Raw genomic sequence first — 22,559 nt, 5'->3', positions numbered from 1 at the left:
CATTTTTAAGTAACTTTTAAGTGATTTTTAATCATTTTAATGATTTACTTTAACTAAAATCAATTGTTAAAAAAATCTACTCGATTAAGCATATTATAAAATTTGTTTACAATTGCTAAAGTTCACTATTAAATTCAGGTGAAACTAAAACTCATTCTTAACATGCTTAATAAGCATTGCTTATATTAATTTCACTTGTATGCTTATAAGTTTGTAACTCTCCACGAACCACTCGTTATTATTCTCACGTGTCCCGTCGCCTATGGTCTTGAAACTAGACTGACGTAACGCAGTCACCCAACCCCGGCAACACTATTCCTGTATAATTTTATTTTTTGATTTTGTACCCGTACATACGTGCGTGTCATCAATATTATATACATAAATATATATATTATATATATGAACAAAGTTTTATTGTTTATTATTTGACATAAACATTTAAAGATTCAAATTTTTTGTGATCATTTGATGTATCGTTAAAAAAAATTGGTCAAGAAAATAAATGATAGCCACAAAAAAAAACACATAGTAAAATAATTTTGATATAAATAAGAAATTTCTGCTCACAAAGAGAAACTACAGTGATGGGTTCCGTTATATTCATTGAAGTTATTGAATCTTAATGAGACAAAAATAAATTGAGTTAAAAAGATTTTTCTAACTCAAAATGAATTTTTAAAAAAATGAAAAAAAATTCATTTTTAGTGGCGGGGTTTAAACCTTGTACCCAAAACGTAAAAGATCCATGTTTAAACGCCACAGCAACCTTGCAACTAATAATTTAGTGATAGATGAAAATAGAAATTTAAGTTCATTTTTTTCATATTAAAGTATATTATATAAGCTTTAATTTAAGATATATATAAGTGTCACTATTTCCGGAGCATTTTCAAAAATGAAGTTTTCATTTTGAATCCTACCCTATAGACAGGTAAGGGGTCAAATTTTCACAAAAATATACCAAATTGTCGGTAAATATCTATAGTATCTATAAAAAAAAAATGATGTTGTTTTTTCTTTTTTAAAAAATGGCAGTTCTAAGAAAAAAAAAATGTCGAAAATTACCAATTTTTGAAAATTGTTATTTTTTTTAAGATTTCCTACAATTACGGGAAGCAAGAATATTTTTTTCAATTTTTGAGAGTAATGTCTTCGACTAGATACCATCTGTAATCGTTCGACGTATCGTTGAAAGAAATCAGTCTGGCGAAAGCCGAGAAAAAGGGGTAAAACACAAAAAAAACCACATTATAGTAAAATTCATATCATGTATGACCATTTCTAAGTAATGAAGTTCTCCAAGAAATTCATAGTTTAAAATTCCATTGTTTTTTTTTTTGACTTGAAAAACTTCTTTGCGGACATGCTCCTGGATATTTTTATTGAGTGCAAGTTGATACAAGCAAAATGACATAGTTATAGCAGTTGTCTCAAAACTAGCAAAATATAATAAAAACGCATTTGCTATAATATGTATCTCTTCAAAATTAACTGAAACAAAAAGAAATTTATGATCATTACATTAATGTAATATTAAATTGATGATACTTATTCATAATTGCTTAATTATCTGTATACTTATGATATATGGATGAATACTACCCCCCCCCATATTTCTTTGTTTTTTTTAAACATACAAATTAAAATTTGTTTATTTCGTGAACCATAGAAAATATAATTTATTAATTCTGGATCACGTAAAAGTAACATTGGTGTCCTCATAAAATAAATTCCTAAATACTTTTTTCCAAATGCCTCGTGATATAATTTGTGATAAGTATAATACTTATGTATAATACATAGTTTCCCTTCCGATTATGAAACGAAAAAAATTTCCAAAAAATGTGATAGGGTGAACGAACGGTACATTTTTCTTTTTCCAATAGTCGTAGGTTGAATTACACATGTAGTACAACAAGATAAGTAAAATGACACAAAAAGTAAATGTATACATTGCTAAGTTGAGATTTATTTTATGCAACAACTATTTATTATTTACAATTAGTTTTTACAATAACTTTTTTAAACACATTAAAATAAAAGTTGTGAATTCAATAAGAATATTACTAACGCTATTTCAGTTTTGGAGTTGGTTATATAAGTGAAAATATATAGTATTAATTATAATTATTTATAATAATTATTATTATTATTATAAGACAAATAATTATTTGCCTTTGTATTTAAATTAAAGTATCAACAAAAATATTTAATTTATTACTATATTAATAACTATGTTCATGTGAAAATATAGTGACGGAAATTTCGTTTGAATGTATACGTATTCAATATAATAAATTTTTTTCCACCGAGACGTAATAACGACGTATATAAATAATATAGAATAAAAAATTCACTAAAATCAAAATAGTTCTCTTTATTTATATTTAAATTAAGTTATTATAATTATTAAAATAATCTATTATTTTCGAATCCTTAATTTCTTTGATTAATGATTTAATTTCAAAAAAACGTCTTATTATTCGACTAAAAATAATTTGTATATACTTAATACAACATATAGTAATATATGACTAAACAAACAAACAAATAACAAAGTCGACAAAGATATTTTTTTTCACGTACTTCATTATTATTATTGTAATAATAATGTATAAATAAAATATGACAACGATAAAAACCATAATAATAATAAAAATAATAATATTATTTTTGTTTAAATTTTAAATGATTAATTTTTAAATGTTTTAATTTTAAATGTTTAAAATAAAACATTTCATAAACGTTGATTCAACAATTAAAAATTAAACGTTTAATTAATGTTTATAAAATGTTTATTTTTAAACTTTTCAATTTTAAATGTTTAATAGTTAAACGTTAGTAGTAAGTAAATAGCGGGTTCTGGGGATCAAAGGATGGCGCCATGGTAATTAGTGTCATACGTCATCAAAAAGTAATAAATTAAGAGTGTTAATGGGTAATTAAATGGCTAATAAAGGTCAATAGTAATTGTTAAAATTGTAAATCAAGTGTGTTATTGTTGAAATTGCGATAATAATGTGGGTTGGCGGAGCACAGTGGGACCAAACGCTGATTTAGCCGGCCAAAAGTACCATTTTTAAATCAACTAATAAAAAAATTTTTTTAGCAAATTTTTTTATTATATCCTTATGAGGTCATGTACAAAAATTCAAGGCCAAAAATTGATACAGTAATGGTTGAGTACTATTTAAATATCATAACACTGTATTTTTTTGTTTTTTTTTCTAGAATATTTATTATTTCTTCAATCATTTTTTCCTGCTTAATTAAAAACCTTAATTTTTTTTTTTTATTTAAAATGTTTAAAAAATCATCGGCTTTCAATTTTACTAAGAAAAATTTTTTTTTTAATTTTAATAATTTTTACACACAAAAAAATGCAAATAATTATTTTACATTGTTTTTTAAAGAGTTTAACTCAAAATTATGCAATATTACGATTACACCAATACATACATGTTGTAGAAGAACTCATAAGCTACAATTACAAAAAAAAAATTTTTGCGTCAGATAACATTTGAGCCGTGCACGTAGAATTTCCATATAATAAACGTGTATTTTCGTAAAAATTGTAATACCTTAAAAGAGTCGTTGTTACTCCTTGCCGTCCGGGGGGTCCGGGGGGCCGGATAGGCCCCCCAGCCGCCGGAGGCATTGGCGCGGGGAGTCTCGGTTCCACTAACCATTTCCAGAATTCGCACTGCAGGCTATTTACCTGTTACAACAAAAAAGGGGACCGCGCGATCCAGTCCTCGGTTATGACGGATGACGCCGTAGCCCTTCCCCACCCAGTATAGCGAAGACCTTTCCTAGAGTGGGTTCGCAGAGACCAACCACTATAACCGCTCTTTAGCCGTTATTTTAGGTGCACGGCAGAGCACCACTACGGAGGCTGATCACCGCAGCCGGGATCGATTTGCGACCATCGCCCGATTAAGGGTCATGCGCGCATGACGGATCACCGCATAACCACGTGCCCTTCCAGCATTGAAAAACCAAGCCCAACCGAGTCTGACACCATGAATCCGGAACGCTTAACCGACAGCGTGGGCACCCAGATTCCCCGGTTTACCAGTGTTATATCAGCCTTTGACTGGTCGCGGCCGACGCGTACGTCTCTCTGTTGAGCCTACCGCTATACATCCATTCGGCTGTATACCTGCAGGACTGCTGAAGCCCTCAACCTGTTCAACCAGGAACCTGGAATAGGGATATGAGAACCCAGCTTTAGGGGCAAACTCTAACAGATAACAAGTTTACCCGCGAAAATTGTAATACAATAAAGTTAAAGACTCTGCCCCTGTCACACCCTCCCCGGATTTGTATGTCAAACGGTCGCGCGTTATATTACGTCATCGCCGTCGTCGCGCCATCGCAACCACCGCCGCCGCCGTTGTCGACGGGGTATAAGCCGTAGGTAGGTCGTGTAACCCATAAATGACACCTCATTCTCCATTGAAATTTCATTGTCTAACAGATGTTTGGAAAGTATGGTGTCGTGCAGCAGCAACATTGTCTGCTGACTACTAATCGGTTCTCAGTATTCGTTAATGATTAACAATAGATTAACGGTTAATCTATTGTGCGTGTAAGATGGATTATTTCAGTAATATATCGGATAAATTGATTTTTCTTGTTGGAAACGATCCGACAGATAGAGTTTTTAAACCAGTCAGTAAATTATTGAAAAATGATCGAGATTTGCAATATTTTGCGGAATGTCTAGGAGATAAAGTCAACGGTACCAGTGGAGACTTTTTACACTACAAAGGTTGTGAATTATCGAATGCGGGAAAAAATTCAGACAATCCTGAATGTGCATGCTCAGTTGTGAAGCGAATATATTACGAACTTTTGGATTCAATTAAAACAATTGAAAAAACGGTGAATGCGAATATCGCTGCGATAGTAAGGCCTATTGGATCTTGAGACTTTAATCACAATGGCTACACCAAGGTATAAATTCAATAAAATCAACGACTTGACGATTCATCAATGTAGAGTATTTCACGAATGTCTCGCGTATTCATTGGTCTGGATCCAGACGATTCATTTTGGCCAAAAGTCAAGTTGGTAAACAGTCATCAAGAACTTATTATCACTATCGATTTACTGAAAAAGAATGTATTCAATGTGCGGATATATTTTATCGATAACGGAAAATTTAAACGGAATACTACTTTTGCAAGATGAAAGCATTTAGGTGATTCTGACACAGTGGGTGCAAACTTTTACCCGAAAAGATACATTACTGTTTCAGTCAAAACGAGATGACGACTGTGTACTTCATTAAAGATATGTTATTTGAGAAAATAGATCGACAATTGTTTTATATACGTCCACGTACTTTACATGAAATAAAGGTTATACTTCAGTCTTCAATTGATCGTATGGTGGTTGAAAAGAAACCGATAATTTTTCCCCGAATTAAAACATCGGATTTGTTATATTTCTACGAAATTTGTTGTACGGGATTTATGAGTAAATGTCTAGAAAACATCTCGAAAACTATTTTCAATTATCCACAAATGAAAGTATGTTAAAAAATATTTGATTTTTTCATCTTAACTCTAATACTTATGAAAACTTCAGCACTTGTATTACTTTTCCGATCTGGTGGAATTGGCTACAAATAGATCATTTCTAGGAATGGATGCTTTGCCAAAAATTGACAAGAAAGAATGTGTGACTTTTCCAGTCAAATTCAAGGATAATCGAAATAAAATAACAAAAAAAACAATATGTTTACAAAATAACTATGTTTTTATTTAAAAAATTATATATTTATACATTTTTTTGTTTCTATACTATATTGTAAATTATACAGTAATAAAAATACATTTGCATATACATTAGAGTTTTCGTACTTCACCCGTGAATGTGTTTTATTCCATTTGACAATCGTGAATAATTACACAATACAATGTATATTTATGTGGTATGCTCATTTGTCGTATTTTATACGAACACATTTGTAATTTAATAATTTGTAAAACCAATAAAAAGGTTCTAAATAACATTACTGTCGTGTGCAATAAAATATTTCCAAATGTCCTACGTCTTTTCAGTCATCCATACAGTGATCTAGGGTAGATGCGAGTTCAACTTAAGTTCTTTGCATAATAGATTATAATAGTGTCCTACACTCCACACTATTTCCTTTCGGAAATTGGCATTAATCAGATAAGCTGGAAAATTAGTGAAGAGACACTTTGGAGAGCGCTTATAATTAATTAAAACTTTGATTATAATATTATTATGCTAGTATTTGTTTCAGCCAGAATATGGACCCTCAAAAAGTAATAGATAGTTAATTATAATTTGGGACATACTTAATACCTAATGCACACACCATTAACTGATAAGATTTAACTAAAAAGAACTAGACAAATTCTGCAACATTACACGTTTAATTAACGGTTATATTTTTAATTAAATGTTTAATTAAAATTTAATTTTTAATTATTTAATTTCTAAATGTTTCATTAAAGATTAAATTTTATACATTAAATTTTTAAATGTTTCATTTCAAAACGTTTTATTAACGTTTAGTTTTTAAACTTTTATATTTTAAATATACTCTAAATATACTTTTCTATAATACACTTTAAATTATAATTTTTTTATAATTTATAATTAAATTGTAATTTCTAATATACTTTAAATATATAACTCTACTAAGTTATCCGGGTTTACTTCCCCTAGAATCGATATCATGATGGTCCTTTCTCCTTCCCACGCTGTACATTCGAATAGCGTGTGGTTGGCATCGTCCCTTGCAGCATTGCAGCTCCAACACCTTTCATAAGCCTCTCTTCTGATCTTGACCAAATATTTTCCAAAACATCCATGCCCGGTGAGGAGTTGGGTCATGTGGAAATCCACCATGCCATGCCTCCTATTCATCCACAATACAAGGTCTTTTATAAGACGCAGGGTCCATTCCTCTTTATCGGAATCTCTGGTCCTCTCCTCCCACTTAGCCACCGTAAGAGTTTGGATGTTATGGTACCTTCTCATCAACAATGTCTCCTCAAGTCTTGCTCCAACAGCTTTACGCTCGCGGTACATCTCAGACCTCTCCAAGGCAAACAAATCAATCGGAGGAATCCCCGCGATTATCCTGTACGCACAGCAACGCCCGACGCTGAACACTCTGCAACACCTACACATTCCTCCTCCTGTACTCTAGTGACTGAGCCCACACCGGAGCCCCATAAAACTTAACGAAAAGCACAACGTTCAACAGTAATCTTTTCCTAGCCTGCGTAGGGCCGCCAATGTTCGGCATGAGACGTGAAATCTCCAGGAAAACTCCCTGTGCCTTCCTCGCCGCACGCTCTACGTGTGGCCCGAACATCAGGTCCAGATCGACCAGCACACCAAGGTAGTTTATATTATCAGATACTGACACCGGCTCTCTAACGAGCGATAAGACCGGCGGCCGATCTCTGTATTTACGCCTTAGTATATTAGTGGTATTTATGTATGTGTGTTGGTAGACGCGCTTGAAGTTAGATATAAATTATATTAACTCGCGTATAACTACATCTACTCAAGGTGAAACTTAAATTTATTTTACTTTTGTTATTTGATGTAAATATTTAAATATTCAATGAGTAATAGAACACAATGGAGTCTAATCATGTATTTTTTGAAGTGTATATATATATAATAAATAAATACCAATATTTTATGAGTGTTAGAATATTTGTATTACCAAAAAAATTTGACCGAAAATAAAATGTATAATATTTCTTTTAAATCCCAGCGATTAGGAATGGAATATAAAAACGGTATAGATATGATATAGAATTGTAACCAAGAGCGAACCATACACTCAGCAGATTCCATTCGTGTATGTTGATTGAAAAGTCCAGAGATCACAGAGAGCGAGAGAGCATAGAGAACCCAAATTTGGGGGAAAATGACCTTTTTATAGCCCTCAAAACTGATTTAGCGATCTCTGGTGAGATTCTTAAAATATTTTTTGTTGTATTTGATTGATTAATGTGATAGAATCTTTTACGTGGGCGTTTTATGGAATGCGTAAGAGAGTGGTTGAATCTTATGTAAGGGTATTATTTTTTTATTCGTCTTATCCACGGGCGGACACTGATTTGGTGGTATATTTTATTAAGTATATGTATTATTTACTAAATATATTAAAATGTGATACTACAATTCATAAATCCTAAAAGTACTCGTTTGCGCGTACACGGGACTTCTTCGCAATTATTAAATGAATCAATATCGGTTTATAATCATAAACAATGTAAACTTTCTACTAAGCAAAAATGGTCAAAACTTCAAAATAGAACTAATTGTTAATGACTGAGTATCGTCTTATTATTTTATTTAAAGCTCTGGAAATAAAGCTTACCGTTAATAAAGTACTACTCTGGGTTTGCAAAGTATTGGCTTGATATTATCTTTCACTTTTATAATTATGAACAACTATTGTATTTCTTTCACAACAATTTTATGTAAATGAAATTTACTCAAAAAAAAAAAATACATAGATTTATTTATGACTATATAATTAAGGGATAATTTTTTAAAAATACAAAAGAATTTTTTTTATTATAATATTTTTTGCGTGAACAATAATTATTATTGTTATCACGCCAATAATTAAAATACTTGTCAACACATGAATTGATGATAACGTTTAACTTGATGCTTGGACACGATAATGTTAAATCTTATGTTTTACAATCTAATTTATCAGGTAAATTGTTTCTATGGTGTTTTAAAATTCTCGTTAGATTTAAATTAAGTTTAAAATTTCAGTTTTAACTTAGAAATATTTATAATGATTCATCGAAACACATTTAAAATAATAAAGTTAAATCCGAATAATGTTTTTAAACATCACATATCGCGAGAATCAATAACAAGAGTACGTTAAATATGATACATAATTTGAATTTGTATGGTATGTCTTTTAAAACTCTCCCATATGACTTTAAAATGGTTCAATCTATATTTTATTTTATAACTATTTTAATTTATTATAAAAGTATATAGAAATTCAACTTTTTGTTTGGTTTTTAATTATGCATGTATTTTTATTTCAGAATATTATAAATAAAATATAGATATGCTCAAGTAAAATTAACTAATAGATAAAAAAAATGTTCAAACATATGAATATATTTATTTTTTCATGGGTTATTGTATTTTTAGGAAACTTTACAGACTATACATGTTTTCTTTTTTTTTTTTGACTTTCTAAACTCATTGTATGTTTCGACCTCGTAATAATAGTTACTCTTCCAATTTTGATTAAATAAATTGATAACATGTTCTTTACATGAATCCACAATGAATTCTAAACGTTAGATCAGAACTGAAGACATTTGAAAATATTTCTTATAATTCTTAAAAGATTTTTTCACAATATTTATTTAATCGTTTAGTAATAATCGTGTAATTTTTTAATGTTTAAAAAAGAACAACTCGATATTCGGATGGGCTTCAAACAGATTCATGGAATGGACATCATTAAAAAATAATAAACCAAAATCTTTACCTGAACGTTGGACAAATATAAATGTATGATTTAGTTATTGGTAAATTAATTCTTATTTAGTATTCCAAAACTTTGTTTGAGAAATGATTATGAACTAGTAAAATGTTAACCACAAAACTGATTATTCTTAAATAAGTGTGATGAGGATCAGAATTGGTAATTGATAAAAAAATTTTTAATTTGCTGATTAGTTATTATTAATTTTTGCCATTTAGTTGTGTGTAAGAAAATTTTGTTTTGTGGGGCTAAAGAAAATTTTTTCTTAATTTTATGATAAATATTATTAGATATAGCCTTTTTTTTAAATAGATGTATATCTAAATTAGGTTGATGATAGTACAAAACTGAATGACATAAAAATGGAAGAATGTTCTATTCAATCACCAATTACGGTCAAAGTTGTGGCACGGAAAAAAAACGTTCACAATTTTATTTATAAAAGTAAAGAAAAAATAACATTCAAAGAACCAGGACTTATCAAAGTACAAATGCCTATTAAATATAGATATGGACCGTCAGCCTACGAAGCTTTAAAGCGTTATCTTTCGGATCAAAAACTCGATAAAAAGCGTATACTAAGAAAATCATAACTGGAATTTTAAGTAAAAAAAGTTATTTACTGTTGAACGTAAATTTTCATTACACGAAGCATAATTATTTAGGAAAAAGTTAAATCATTTGATAATTAACATAACTTTTCTTTAATAATAAATAGTATTTTAGTGATGGTTAACCAAATTGCCATTAGTATCAAAATAACAATCTGAAACAAAATACATTTTTCATTTATTTATTAATTTCAATAAACTAATACAATTATTACGAATATATCATTATTTTAAAATCGAAATTAATTAACAAATTAAATAATTAATTAACAGTTAAAAATAATATTGATTTAGTTAAACAATTATCTAGTTATACCATTCAAAATAATGACAGGTTAATTTCTTTTGACGTAGTTGCCTTATTTCCGAATATTCCAATAAATATAACAATTGATTTTCTTAAAGACTGGCTAAAGGACCAAAACATTGAACAGGATAAAATAAATGAGCTTATTAATTTAACAAAGTTATGTATGAGTCAAAATGTTTTTCAGTTTCAAAATAAATTTTATGAGCAAACTGAGGGCACAGCAATGGGAAATCCGCTATCACCATTTTTAGCAGAACTTTTCATGAGTAGGTTTGAAACAAATTTAAAATACACTTATGGTGATTTTCCAAAAATTTGGGTTAGGTATGTCGATGATATTTTTGCAGTTATAAATAAAGATTTTAATATGGGGGTTTTCATACAACATTTAAATTCTTTTTACCCATCGATTAAATTTACATATGAACAAGAAATAGAGGGAAAATTGCCTTTTTTGGATTTATTAGTTAAAAGAACAGAGGGGGAACTAAATTTTGAAATTTATCGGAAAAACACACACACGTTCAGATACATTCCGAACACATCGAACCACACCTGGCAACACAAATTGTCAGCTTTTAATAGTATGGTTTACAGATTAATTAATATTCCGATGAATAAAATAGATTATGATAAAGAATTGGTGGTTATAAAAGAAATAGCTAAATTTAATGGGTATAACGAAAACATAATTTTGAAATTAGTCCGAAAACAAAAGTGGAAAAAAGAAAGGAGGGCAGCTAGTACACTCTCCAGCGAGGGGGAACAAAAAGTAATTAGATCACCAATTTTATTTTATCCGGGCATCTCAAATGGATTAACTAAAATATTTAAGAATTTTGGTATTACTTTGGTAACATCTAAGAGTAATAATTTAAGAGATTTATTAGGTAACCCTAAAGATAAGGTAGATGAAGGGGGGAAATCAGGCATTTATAAAATACAATGTGAAAGTTGTAATAAATGTTACGTAGGACAAACAAAAAGAAATATAGGGGTCAGGTTTAAAGAGCACTTAAGAAATATTAAAAATCAAGAAATTGAGAAATCTCCAGTGGCCGAACATTTATTGACACATAATCACTCTATTAAAACCATAAAACTAATTAAAAACGTAAATAATTACAAAGAACTTAATATCAGAGAAGCAATAGAAATGTTTAAAAATAAAAACAATTTAATTAATTGGGATCTTGGCCCACTGAAAAATTCATTATTAAACTTGTGTAAACTGGCAAAATGTGATAATATTACTTAGTGATAACGTCACTAGGTGATAAGGTCACTAGGGGTATATAAGGGAGTTTTTTCTAGTCGGGGTGTCAGTATGTGTTTAGCGTTGATAATGGTAACATTGTTTCCGAAATACGTATCCGCGACTTTTCATTAATTTTTTTGTGGCTTTTGAGTTTAATATTTTTAATATTTTTTAGTTTTTTTAAATTAATAATATTTTTAATATAGTTTTAATTTTACTTAATTAATTAGCCACAAGTGATCAATTTTTATTATATAATTAAATTTATATTACTACTTAACTTAAGTGTTTATTAGAAAATTAATTTAACTTGATTTACTTGAATTTGTAGATATAATGTAACAATGAAATTGCATTAAAAATAATTTTGATAAATCTCTTAACTACTCAATAACTAAATATCCTAGGCTTATTCTTAATTAGAAGTTATATTTTAATATAAAAAATACAAATCAATAAAAGGATAACATAATACTTTACTTTTATTCAAGATCTAAGAAAATAATGATAAGATTCTCACTTTATTTCTGACTAATCGTAAAAAAAAACTACTAAATCTAATAGTATATTGAAGTCTCGGGTAAATCGGTAAGCATAAGGTTTAAAGATTTCTGTTTAAAAAACTATAAATGTTAGGAGAATATTTTATTTTTTTACATATCACATACTTTACATAAAAATATCAAAATGCTAAATTTGTTTTTTGCTAAGAACAATTTTTTCAAAAAAATTTCCAATTTGTTAAAGTATCACATGAGTGAGTTACAATTTTGTATTATATTATGTTTAATAATAACATTAATTAATATTAATTCAAATATATTATCAAATATAATATAATATATTATAGTATCTCAGTTATGCATTGATTCTAAATAAACTCTAAAATTATTACAACAGCTGTTTTCATTTTTTTTTCTTCTAAATTTAATAAAATAATACTGATTTAAAATAAAATATTTGTGTTTAAATATCACTATGATGATATTTGCCTATATAATAATATGGTATTTAATATTTAAACTCAGCATGAAACAAAATCCTAATGATTGCATAGTCTTTATTTTTTAATGATCTACGATATTATGTCAATTGTAAAAGATTAACACGGTTGATATTTTAAAATATTGCATTTGTTAAATTTGCAAATCATATACACTATGATTCAAAATTTCTATTGGTTTGAATTTTTTCGCAAGAAACTTAACATGATTATATTCAAATTCTCTCAGTGTTTGGCGACATAGTGTTAGAAATATTTTTTAATTTCTACAGAAAATAATCGTATTGGTTTTATAAAATTTATTCATATAATTGGTTAACTCAAAGAATTATTTTAATATCGTAATTCATGAACAAATATGTCTAAAATCGTTTTGGTATCATATGATTACATATTTTAGGTATGATAAATAGCATTGCAGTTTCATTAATGAATCATTCTCAACTAATAAATTGTCTAAACCAAGGGCGTTATCAAAGTTTTTTCATGGAAAGGGATATACTTAAACAAATTTTTTATAATCTTCCTAAATATATATATATATATATATATATATTCATCATGGAGAGAGTGCTATTCCCCGTATTACTCCCATGGTATGATCATCGATTTATTATTTAGTTAATCACCTTATCTTTACTGATAGGTCGCAACAATACGTCAACCTTAGAAGATTAGCATTGTTATCAAGAATACATTGTTTACGAAGTTAGCTTTTTTAATACAAGATATTTACTGTGTTAAAGATTTATTAAAAAAAAAAAAAACAATAATTTTGTTCACATTGTACGAACCCAGCTTTTCAAAAATTATTCCACAAAATCTTGTAATACTTATATATATATACCATAAATGTTTAACTTTAAAATTAGATTATTTAAGTTTTAATATTCGTTTTCACCAAAAAAACATATTAAAGTCAGAAAATTTTTTTTTTCATATTAAAATATATTACATAAACTTTAGTTTAAGATATATATATATATATATATAAAAGTGTCAGTATTTCCGAAACACTTCTAAAAATTAAGTTGAAAAAGTTCTACTTTCTATATGCGTTTTTAAGTTTTGAACGCCCTTTGCATAAAGGGAAATGGTCCGATTTGAAAAAAATTATGTCGAATGAAAAACGTATATAAATACTACTTCTCATAAAAAAATTGTATTGATCCATACATTTATCAAAAAGTTATATAAATATAAAGTTAAACGTGTAAAATATAAAATGAAGATTTTTCACACAAAAATAGCGTTTAGTTGCCATTTTCACCGCGAGGACAATATAAAGTCCAATTTTCTTTTTCAAAATAAAGTATATTACATTAGATTTAATTTAAGATATATATAAAAGTGTCAGTTTTCGGAACACTTTCAAAAGTTCAGTTGAAAAAGTTTTTATTTTGAATCCCTTCTTGTAGGCAGGTAAAGGGCCAAATTTATAAAAAAATTATACAAAATAATAAATAAATACCTCATGTATCTTTAAAAAAAAATTATATCGATTTAGTCTTTTATAAAAATGTTATGGCAATTTTAAGTAAAAAAAAAGTCGAAAATTAGTGATTTTTAAATTTGTAATTTTTTTGGAGATTTCCCCCATTTTTGGGGAAAGAGGGAACTTTTTTCAATTTTATAGGGTAATGTCTTCGACTAGATACGAATTGTGATCTTTTGACATATCATTGAAAGAAATCGGTTCGGTGAGAGCTGAGAAAAAATGGTAACAGACACACAAAAAAACACATCATAGTAAAATTAATACATTCTCAGCTTCGCATCGAAACTAAAATTAGTACGATAATATTAAGTATCTTCGACAGTGTATACTGTAACCGTTATCATACAACATAACCATTTAATTAATTTTCAAAAGTGATAAACTATATTATTATAGATAGTATATTAAACTATAAATATATTATACAATAATTACATTATTGTATAAATATATTATACAATAATTACATTATTGTAGAACCAATACACCAACTATCCAAAATTATTGATAATTCTCTGAATGATATGTGTGTACTCTTCTCACTTTATTTATTTGAAATTTTTAAGAATTTCAAGTACAATTCTTACATTGCATTAAAATGTATGTCACATTCTTATTTCAGCCATAACAAAAGTTAATAATATTAACACAATGGTTTATTAAACATGCAAAATTATGATTGTATAAAACAAATTTTTTTACAACAAAGGCTATTTCAATGATTCATGATTGTTAAATGTTTAGGTATTATATAACTAAACAATTCACATTTAATATTATTAAACATAAAGTTAAAATTATAATATAAGCTACAGAGTTTTCTTTACTTATTTTTAAACCTACTTTTCACTTTTCCAACAGTACATAATAAATATATCAAAGTAACAAATATTTTTGATCGGACCTCGGAATGTTTATTTAAAATAAAATCAACTTCATGAACGAGTCGCTATCATAAAATCATGATTTTTTTTTTTTAAAGTGGATTTAGTCAATTAATTTCATGTTCTATATACATATATATATAATTTAACATTTTTTAATTTATGTTGTTAAAAATAAAAATATTATGTATCATTTAATAGTATTTAAAGATATTCAATTTAAATATACATACTACACTGACTTATGATAATAAGGCTTCGATGTTTGTAATTTTCTTAAAAAATTTACTATTTTTTAAAAATACTGTTGTCAAACAGTAAGTAAAAATATCTTCACATGACATCAATGATTTCCTAAATTTCTTATTATACTATTTTGTAGCTAGTATGATAATTTTTATAAATTTATTTATTTTTGTATAGACTTTACACTTTTAAAAAAAGTTCAAGTTTATAAAAATTGTTTAATTTTAATTTGAATGATCTTAATTAATTTTCTTTTACTTAAACAAACTTTGAAGTATTGAACTTATTCATTCCAAGGGATGTTTATGATATTCTTTTTTATTTAATATGGTTTGATGATTATAAATAATAATATTGGAATATACAACTTCTAAAGAATAAATTGTTTAACACATCCAATCTGATGTATATTGATTTTTATATTTTAATTGTCTACATGAACATTTTATAATAAAATATCTATACAAAAATACAAAGTAATTAGATTAAAAATAATCGTGTGATATAAAAAAAGTATTTAAGAATAATAGATGGCAAGCACAACTTGATTAATTTTTTTACAGTTTATATTACTTTTATATTACCGTTTATTCACAATTATAAAGGGATTCATATTCCCGATGCAAGTATAATAAGCGAGGTATGAGTGCTATAGATAATAGTAGAACTCTCCGTCAATATTGATTAAAGAAGTCAGAGTATTGTGTTTATAAAATAAAATACGGCTCTTATTTATGTTTAAAAACAAATTTATAACTTAGGCATATGTTGTCAAAAAGAGAGTCATGGAAATCTGCGAACGTATCTGATTTATATTAATAATAATATTTGCATGGTCATGTCAACTACAATTATGAAAAAGAAATGTACATTCAAGGTTAACTTTAGTTTTTTACAAGAATAAGATTATATCACGATATAATGTGATCGATACAATTTTCATGATAGGCAAACGCTTACATTATCTTCAATAATAATTATTATAAAAACATAAATAATAAAAACAAATAACTAAAAAAAATTGCACGCTTAAACACTAGATTTATCAGAGGATCACGTATGAGTTGATTTAACCGATGTGGCAGTCATTAAATCAATGCCGTCAACGTTTGGTCGTTTTTGAAACTCGCCCTGTCGGTGTTGATGGATCTGACATTACCCATGTTGTTATGTTGGACCGCAGAAATGACGGGTTGTTGAGGATGGACAAGGACCTGATGTTGTTGCTGATAGTGGTGTTGTTGGTCGGTATTTTGCGTTTTTTTACACAATGGTATTTGATGGATGTGTTGAGGGGGTGCGACCATCATTGTGGCTGAGGGTTTCACAACGACCGAATTGTCTGCTCCGATTTTGTCTTCAATCGAAGCCACTTTTTCTATATCCATACCGTTATTTTTTTGATCATAAATTTCCAACACTTGATGCTGCTGCTGTTGTTGGTTTAAAATTCCATCAGACTGCTGGCACAGAGGATGGACAATACTTATCCGAGAACAGTTCAGCGATGACGTTGTAAGAGCGCCGTTGACGGAGTTGAGGCTGCCGCTGTTTAACTTATTGGAATTGGCCGTTACGGCCGAGTACCTCCTCAGGTTTTCTTCGTTCTGTCGTTGAACAAGTAATATTAAATTGTTATTACTATTGCTTGTTTGATTCGATATCGTGTTGGACTTTCCGTTACCGCCTGATGAGATAACCGAACAACTGTTGCCGTTTCTATTCTTCCAATGCTGATATCCAAATCGCAAGAGAACACAAACGATCAGAATGGCCAAAGCTCCACAAGCAACGCCGGTCCAATAATAATACTGATAATCTGGCAAGGAAAATAACATAAAGGTTTATAATTATCAAAATACGATTACAGAAACAAATAACATTATATAGTTGATGGTATAAATATAATATATAAGACTACGATTATTCTTAAACAAAACTGGGTTTACCATTTAAAGTCTCCGAGTATTGAGGAGACACTGGCGATTTGTTTTGTAAGTCTATTTTAACGACGGCTGCGGTCAGAGAAACGGCAGAAAATAACTCTTCCCGATGGCCTTTTTTATTATCCGATGTTTGGTTCAACAAAAGCTTATGTAAAGTGTTTAATGTCCGCTGTACCAGACCACTTTTGTCGGTCGTTGATTCAATCGCCTACGGAGAAAAGATTAAATAAAATAGTAAAATAAAAATAAAAAATTAGCTCTACGAGTACACACCACGAAAATCTGAATCACTACATCGTCTATGTCATGATCTTGTTCGTTTTTTTTCTGAGCTTCACACATAATGTACACCGGCGTCGACTGGTGTCCTTCAAAAAACGTCTCCATCACCCAAGACAAAGATATAAGCCTACGCAAGTTGTGACACACTTGCGCCGTATTTGTGCCACGGCGCAAACGGTTCGTGTCCAGAGTAAGCGACATACGGCCACAACCGTTTACATTGTCAATCGGTCTATCCATGGCGCCGTTGATGTAATTCGGCCAACAGTGACGGACGGACAGCGGCCAGATAGAGGTGACAATATCTTCACCATTAGAAACACAACGGCCACCCATGATGCTCTTATGTTCGTGGTGATGATGACCATTATAATTTATGGCTTCTTCAGCACAAGGTGGCCTTAAGCAACGTTTCCACGATGACAAATCAACAGTGTCCGCGGTTGTTTCTTCCACGGGCACACATATCTATAAGAACCAATAATTCATACGTTTCAAAATTATTGTATTATACAATATCAAATGCCATTTTTAAAATTAAGAATGTCAGTTTGAAACCAAAATCAAAAATGATTTTTTTATATCATGAAATTTTCCTGAGCTTAACTTTTCCCATTTAAAATACAGTTAAATAAATTAAAATTCAGGATTAAGAATCAAAGACTACATTCAACCCATACGACACTTTTTTTAAATACAAAATATAACAAAAAATTGTAAAAGTCAATATTTGAATTAATTCTAATCCTAATTATACAGTAGTTATAGCTTTGACGTAATATTATTGAATAATGATTCATTCAATATTTAATGAAAGAAACTTCACTATTTCATAGCAAAACGAACAAGATCAATATTAAAATCTATGCAATACCGACGACATATTATATATGGTTAAATCATATTTGTGAGATTTATACTGTTCTTTTGCTAAATAAAAATACAAACCTGATTTCCGGTACAGGGATGTTCAAAGCAGCTTTTAGGGCCACACCACAAGTTTGTGCATTGTACGGTTAACCTCCTCTCTTCGTCATCGTCGTCTGCACCCGCACTTGTCTCTATGCATCGGCATTCGTTGCACTTGTCGTATGAGTCGACTGAAGATGGCCAATGTTTATTTAGCATGAGTTCAGTACATGAAACAGTTTGAACGTCATCTAAAACATGTAAATCGAGTTTCAATTAAAAAAATGTTATAAATATGAAAATTATGGTGTTATTGTAATATTATCATTGTACTAGTGCTATCAAAATTAAGGTGAACTAATATTTTACCCCGCGAGGACTACAGGGTGTTCAGTAAGTCAGGAAACGGGTATCTATTGTTCTCATTGTTTGTAACAATGAGAACAATAGATACCCGTTTCCTGACTTACTGAACACCCTGTATAGTATCTTGTGGGCCGCCCTGAAGTAATACCTAACGGTAGTTCCAGGGCGGCCTACAACTAAGCCAGTCGCGGAAAAAAAAAAAAAAAAAAAGGACTATAGTATTTTACTATTATAACACTGAAAAAATTAGGGATACTTATTAAGAATTAAATCCCCTATTTTTTAAAAGAAATTACAACCTCTTATATTTTATTCCATCTTCACTACAATAGTTTTGTTATATTAATCCAATAAATAATATTTATTGGTATTTAATACTAAATACGTTCTAAAAAAGGAAATTATAATTTATTATTTTTTGTGTTACTTATGAAATAGAAAATACGTCTCAATAACATTTATTATGTAAATTTTATAGAGCATTTTTCGTTTATCCCATTCCACTCAATTACTTACAAAATAAAAATAATATCAGACATAGTTTTTTTTTGCTTTATTTAGTTTTAGGTTTTTTTTTATTAATGACAACATAGATATTTAACTTAGTTGTAAAATATAAAATGGTCAAAATAAAAAAATTCCTAATTCAACTTAAACCGGTATTTCGGATGTAATAACAATATTAAAATATAGATTGTTGATGACTATTTTAAAGTCACTATCATTTTTATTCTTAGGCGAAAGTAGCTGAAAAGTACCTAATGATATGTGTTTGTAAGTAATTCATAGTTAATGAAAATTAAATTTAGAGGTGATTAATTAAAAATAATAATAATTAAAAAGGTTTTATATAAAAATATTAACTTTTCCAAGAAAATTAAATATTAAATCAATATTAAATTCCCGGAAATTTTAAAGTCTAATAAAATTTACTCGAAATATATAGACTTTTATTTTAAAAAAGTGCTTGAAATAAAATTTAAACAATGTAACAACATGTATTTGTATACGGGAATATGTGATTGTACATTAATGCACAATCTGAGAACGTTGTCAATCATTATATTGAGTGTGAACGGATCGGCTAGATAATAGATACCAAATAGGTCAAATATAGAATTTAAAATCGGTACCGTGCTGATATTCATTATTTATGAGCTACTAAAAAAGGCATTTGCGCCTACAAACACTCTACAGGGTACCACAGTGGCACCCAGGTCTGTTGTGAAATAGTCTAGTTTGGCATCATGTCATATTAAAAATAGACCCTGGTCCCATAAGGAATACGCAGCTCTCTCCCGACGTCATTAAACCCAAAAGGGTGTTGCCTTGGGGGAAGCTCAGCACCTTGACGCACATTAAGGTGAAAGTGCTCATTATTTGTACAAACCCGTTCACTCACCATTACTAGAAGAATTGTCGACAACGACATCATCACCTTCGTCCACTTGGTATTCTACTTTGGATTGTGTAGGTCTTTTATCAATGTGTTGTTTTGAAAAATCTGTTAAAATAAAATGATCATTAAAATACACGGTAAAATGTTTATTTTTCTCATTAGAAATTATATTAATGAAAATTAATTAAACGGAAAGTCGTTGGATAAATATGAGATTGGAATTTGATACTTCGGAAAAAGATAAGTACCCAAGTTTTCAAGACGAATTTCACAATGATGCCCGTGGTACCCGACGGAACATATGCATTTGTAAAAACTGTTCGGTTTGTTTCTCCGTCCGCTTCCAGTAGACACCACGTTTTCCGTCGAAAGTGCGGTCAGTACGCAAGTACCACCATTCAAACACAAATTTGAATCGGCACACGTCTGAAGGTTATTATTGTAATAATAATAACTCTGGTCTTGGAAATCTAGAAACGAAAAAAATAATAATATATCCAATAATCTATTGCTCCGTTGACAGTAAACGAAGATAAAAAAAAAAGCATTCCAACTGCATTGTATGTAGGATATAATGCTCGTATATCATATAAATATTCCCTAAATATATCAACCGTATAAATAAAATTTAATTGATTGTAAAAAAAATAAATGAAATTGAAAAATTACAACACACCGGAGTTATCGTTGTTTGATTTTGGGACACGAAATTCGTATTTAATTATCGCATTGAATATCCCACACCATCCGGATGGATGAGATAAACGACACTCTTGACAATAAAATAATTTGTATAAATAAAACCTAATAATAACAATTACATTTCTAATGTGGTGTTAAACTGGATTTAGTGATATCCCAAACGATTCCGGAATAGTATAACAATAATTGTTGTTGTTAATCTCGTATATTACAATGTATGTGGAGTTGTCCACAACCGCCGCCACAATCGGTCGGTATGACCACAGCCAGCGGGGCGCCAACAGCAAACGGGAAGCCGAAAAGATTTTGTTCTCTCTAACCAAAAGAAGAACGTGCCCGGCGATTGTTTTTTTTTTTTTTTATATATATATACTTCTCTTCTACATTTCCCATTAGACCCCCGCTGTATATGTGTGTGTGTGTGTGTATGTATGCATATATGCGCGAGTGATGCACGCGTGTGTATGTGTTGTATGTGCAAGTACCGAGAAGAAATCGTGAACGGTTTCATGAACGCACAGATTGGTTATTAGTTGGCTTCAAATTTATATTCAAATATACATCACTGTGATGGCGGCGATGACGTCGGCTTGCTCTGGTCGGGTCTCAGCGTGACGCGTATTTATTTTTCGGTTTGGTCATAAATTACGTTAAAAATCGATATACACGTAAAAAATGTGTATTTGTTGAGCACCAACCGTTTTCCAAAAATAATATTATAATTACCGATTTTGTTATTAAAACACACTCTCATACAACAGTCTCGTACCGCCGCCTCAGTCTAGGGGCCCTCCGATCTAGATGAGATCAACTCGAAATCTGAATGAAACGAGTCGACTCGCATAACGAGAAAGTGATTGTAGTTTGTACATAAAAAAAATGAATTATTTCAAATGAAAGGCAGATAAATAACCAGAGAAAAAAATAATTGATTTTATTATTAAGTCGTAAACATCACACGCCCTCAACATTTTTGTTTTACGATGGAAATATTCGCACTAGGAAATGCGCCGCATCGCGTACGTTCCAATCATTTAGTTCCATGTTAGAATTGCTTGTCAATGTCCTTTCTCCCGCCGATAGATTATTCTTATTATTATTTTTATTGTTATTTACCGACTACATCGAAACGATTTATTTTTTATTGGCTTTATTGTGAGATCGTGATTTACCTTTGGTTCTGATTTGTTGAATAACAGTCGTTGGCTGAACTGATGTCGTGGTTAGAACTGCAGGATTCGCCACTCTTTTCCGGGGTATAGTGCAGTTTTTTCCGTGCCAAGTCGAGCCATCTGTCGCCACCACGCAGTGACAATAATAGTCGTCCGGGGTATTCAAACACTGTCCACCGTTCCGGCAAGGGTTTGGCGCACAATGGTCCCTGTTGATCTGTAAAGATTTGTTTTTGAAATTAAATGTCATCATATTAAATGTTTACAACAGTATCCCCAACATACCTCGCATTCGTCACCCGAATAACCCAGTGGACAGATACAAGAGTACGACCTAAATGAACTCTGACTGCGAACGCATTCCCCGCCGTTCTTACACGGATTGGCCGAAGCTAAGCTGTCGCAAGGATCGATTTGAGTCTGACAGTGTTGACC

General features: G+C 29.7%; 2 protein-coding genes across 6 annotated transcripts in view; both read right to left on the bottom strand.

Annotated features, from left to right (window-relative positions):
• The window catches only part of LOC126898729 (probable cytochrome P450 6a13), a 44,617-nt gene extending 43,002 nt beyond the window's left edge, over positions 1-1,615 (bottom strand). For 2 of the 4 annotated variants that reach the window (XM_050673035.1, XM_050673036.1), the window contains exon 1: positions 1,271-1,594. In XM_050673035.1, the coding sequence (XP_050528992.1) occupies positions 1,271-1,417 (147 nt within the window). In that variant the 5' untranslated portion in view covers positions 1,418-1,594. Of the gene's footprint in view, positions 1-1,270 lie in introns of all 4 variants that reach the window. The other 2 variants (XM_050673037.1, XM_050673034.1) reach the window with 2 other exon arrangements.
• A 14,525-nt stretch (positions 1,616-16,140) lies between these two features.
• LOC126898702 (protein jagged-1-like) overlaps positions 16,141-22,559 on the bottom strand; it is a 36,922-nt gene continuing 30,503 nt past the window's right edge. For both annotated transcript variants that reach the window (XM_050672997.1, XM_050672996.1), the window contains 8 exons: positions 22,410-22,558; positions 22,125-22,341; positions 20,499-20,720; positions 20,254-20,355; positions 18,525-18,736; positions 17,568-18,044; positions 17,298-17,502; positions 16,141-17,167 (listed from right to left, as the gene is read on the bottom strand). In XM_050672997.1, coding sequence (XP_050528954.1) covers positions 16,437-17,167; positions 17,298-17,502; positions 17,568-18,044; positions 18,525-18,736; positions 20,254-20,355; positions 20,499-20,720; positions 22,125-22,341; positions 22,410-22,558 — 2,315 coding nt within the window. In that variant the 3' untranslated portion in view covers positions 16,141-16,436. The remainder of the gene's footprint in view (positions 17,168-17,297; positions 17,503-17,567; positions 18,045-18,524; positions 18,737-20,253; positions 20,356-20,498; positions 20,721-22,124; positions 22,342-22,409; position 22,559) is intronic.

The sequence above is a fragment of the Daktulosphaira vitifoliae genome, unplaced genomic scaffold (genome assembly GCF_025091365.1).
Source record: "Daktulosphaira vitifoliae isolate Bord-2020 unplaced genomic scaffold, ASM2509136v1 Scaffold_2, whole genome shotgun sequence".
NCBI classification, from domain to species: domain Eukaryota; kingdom Metazoa; phylum Arthropoda; class Insecta; order Hemiptera; family Phylloxeridae; genus Daktulosphaira; species Daktulosphaira vitifoliae.
Note: the sequence above shows the minus strand (reverse complement) of the source record. Positions and strands in the feature narration are given on the sequence as shown.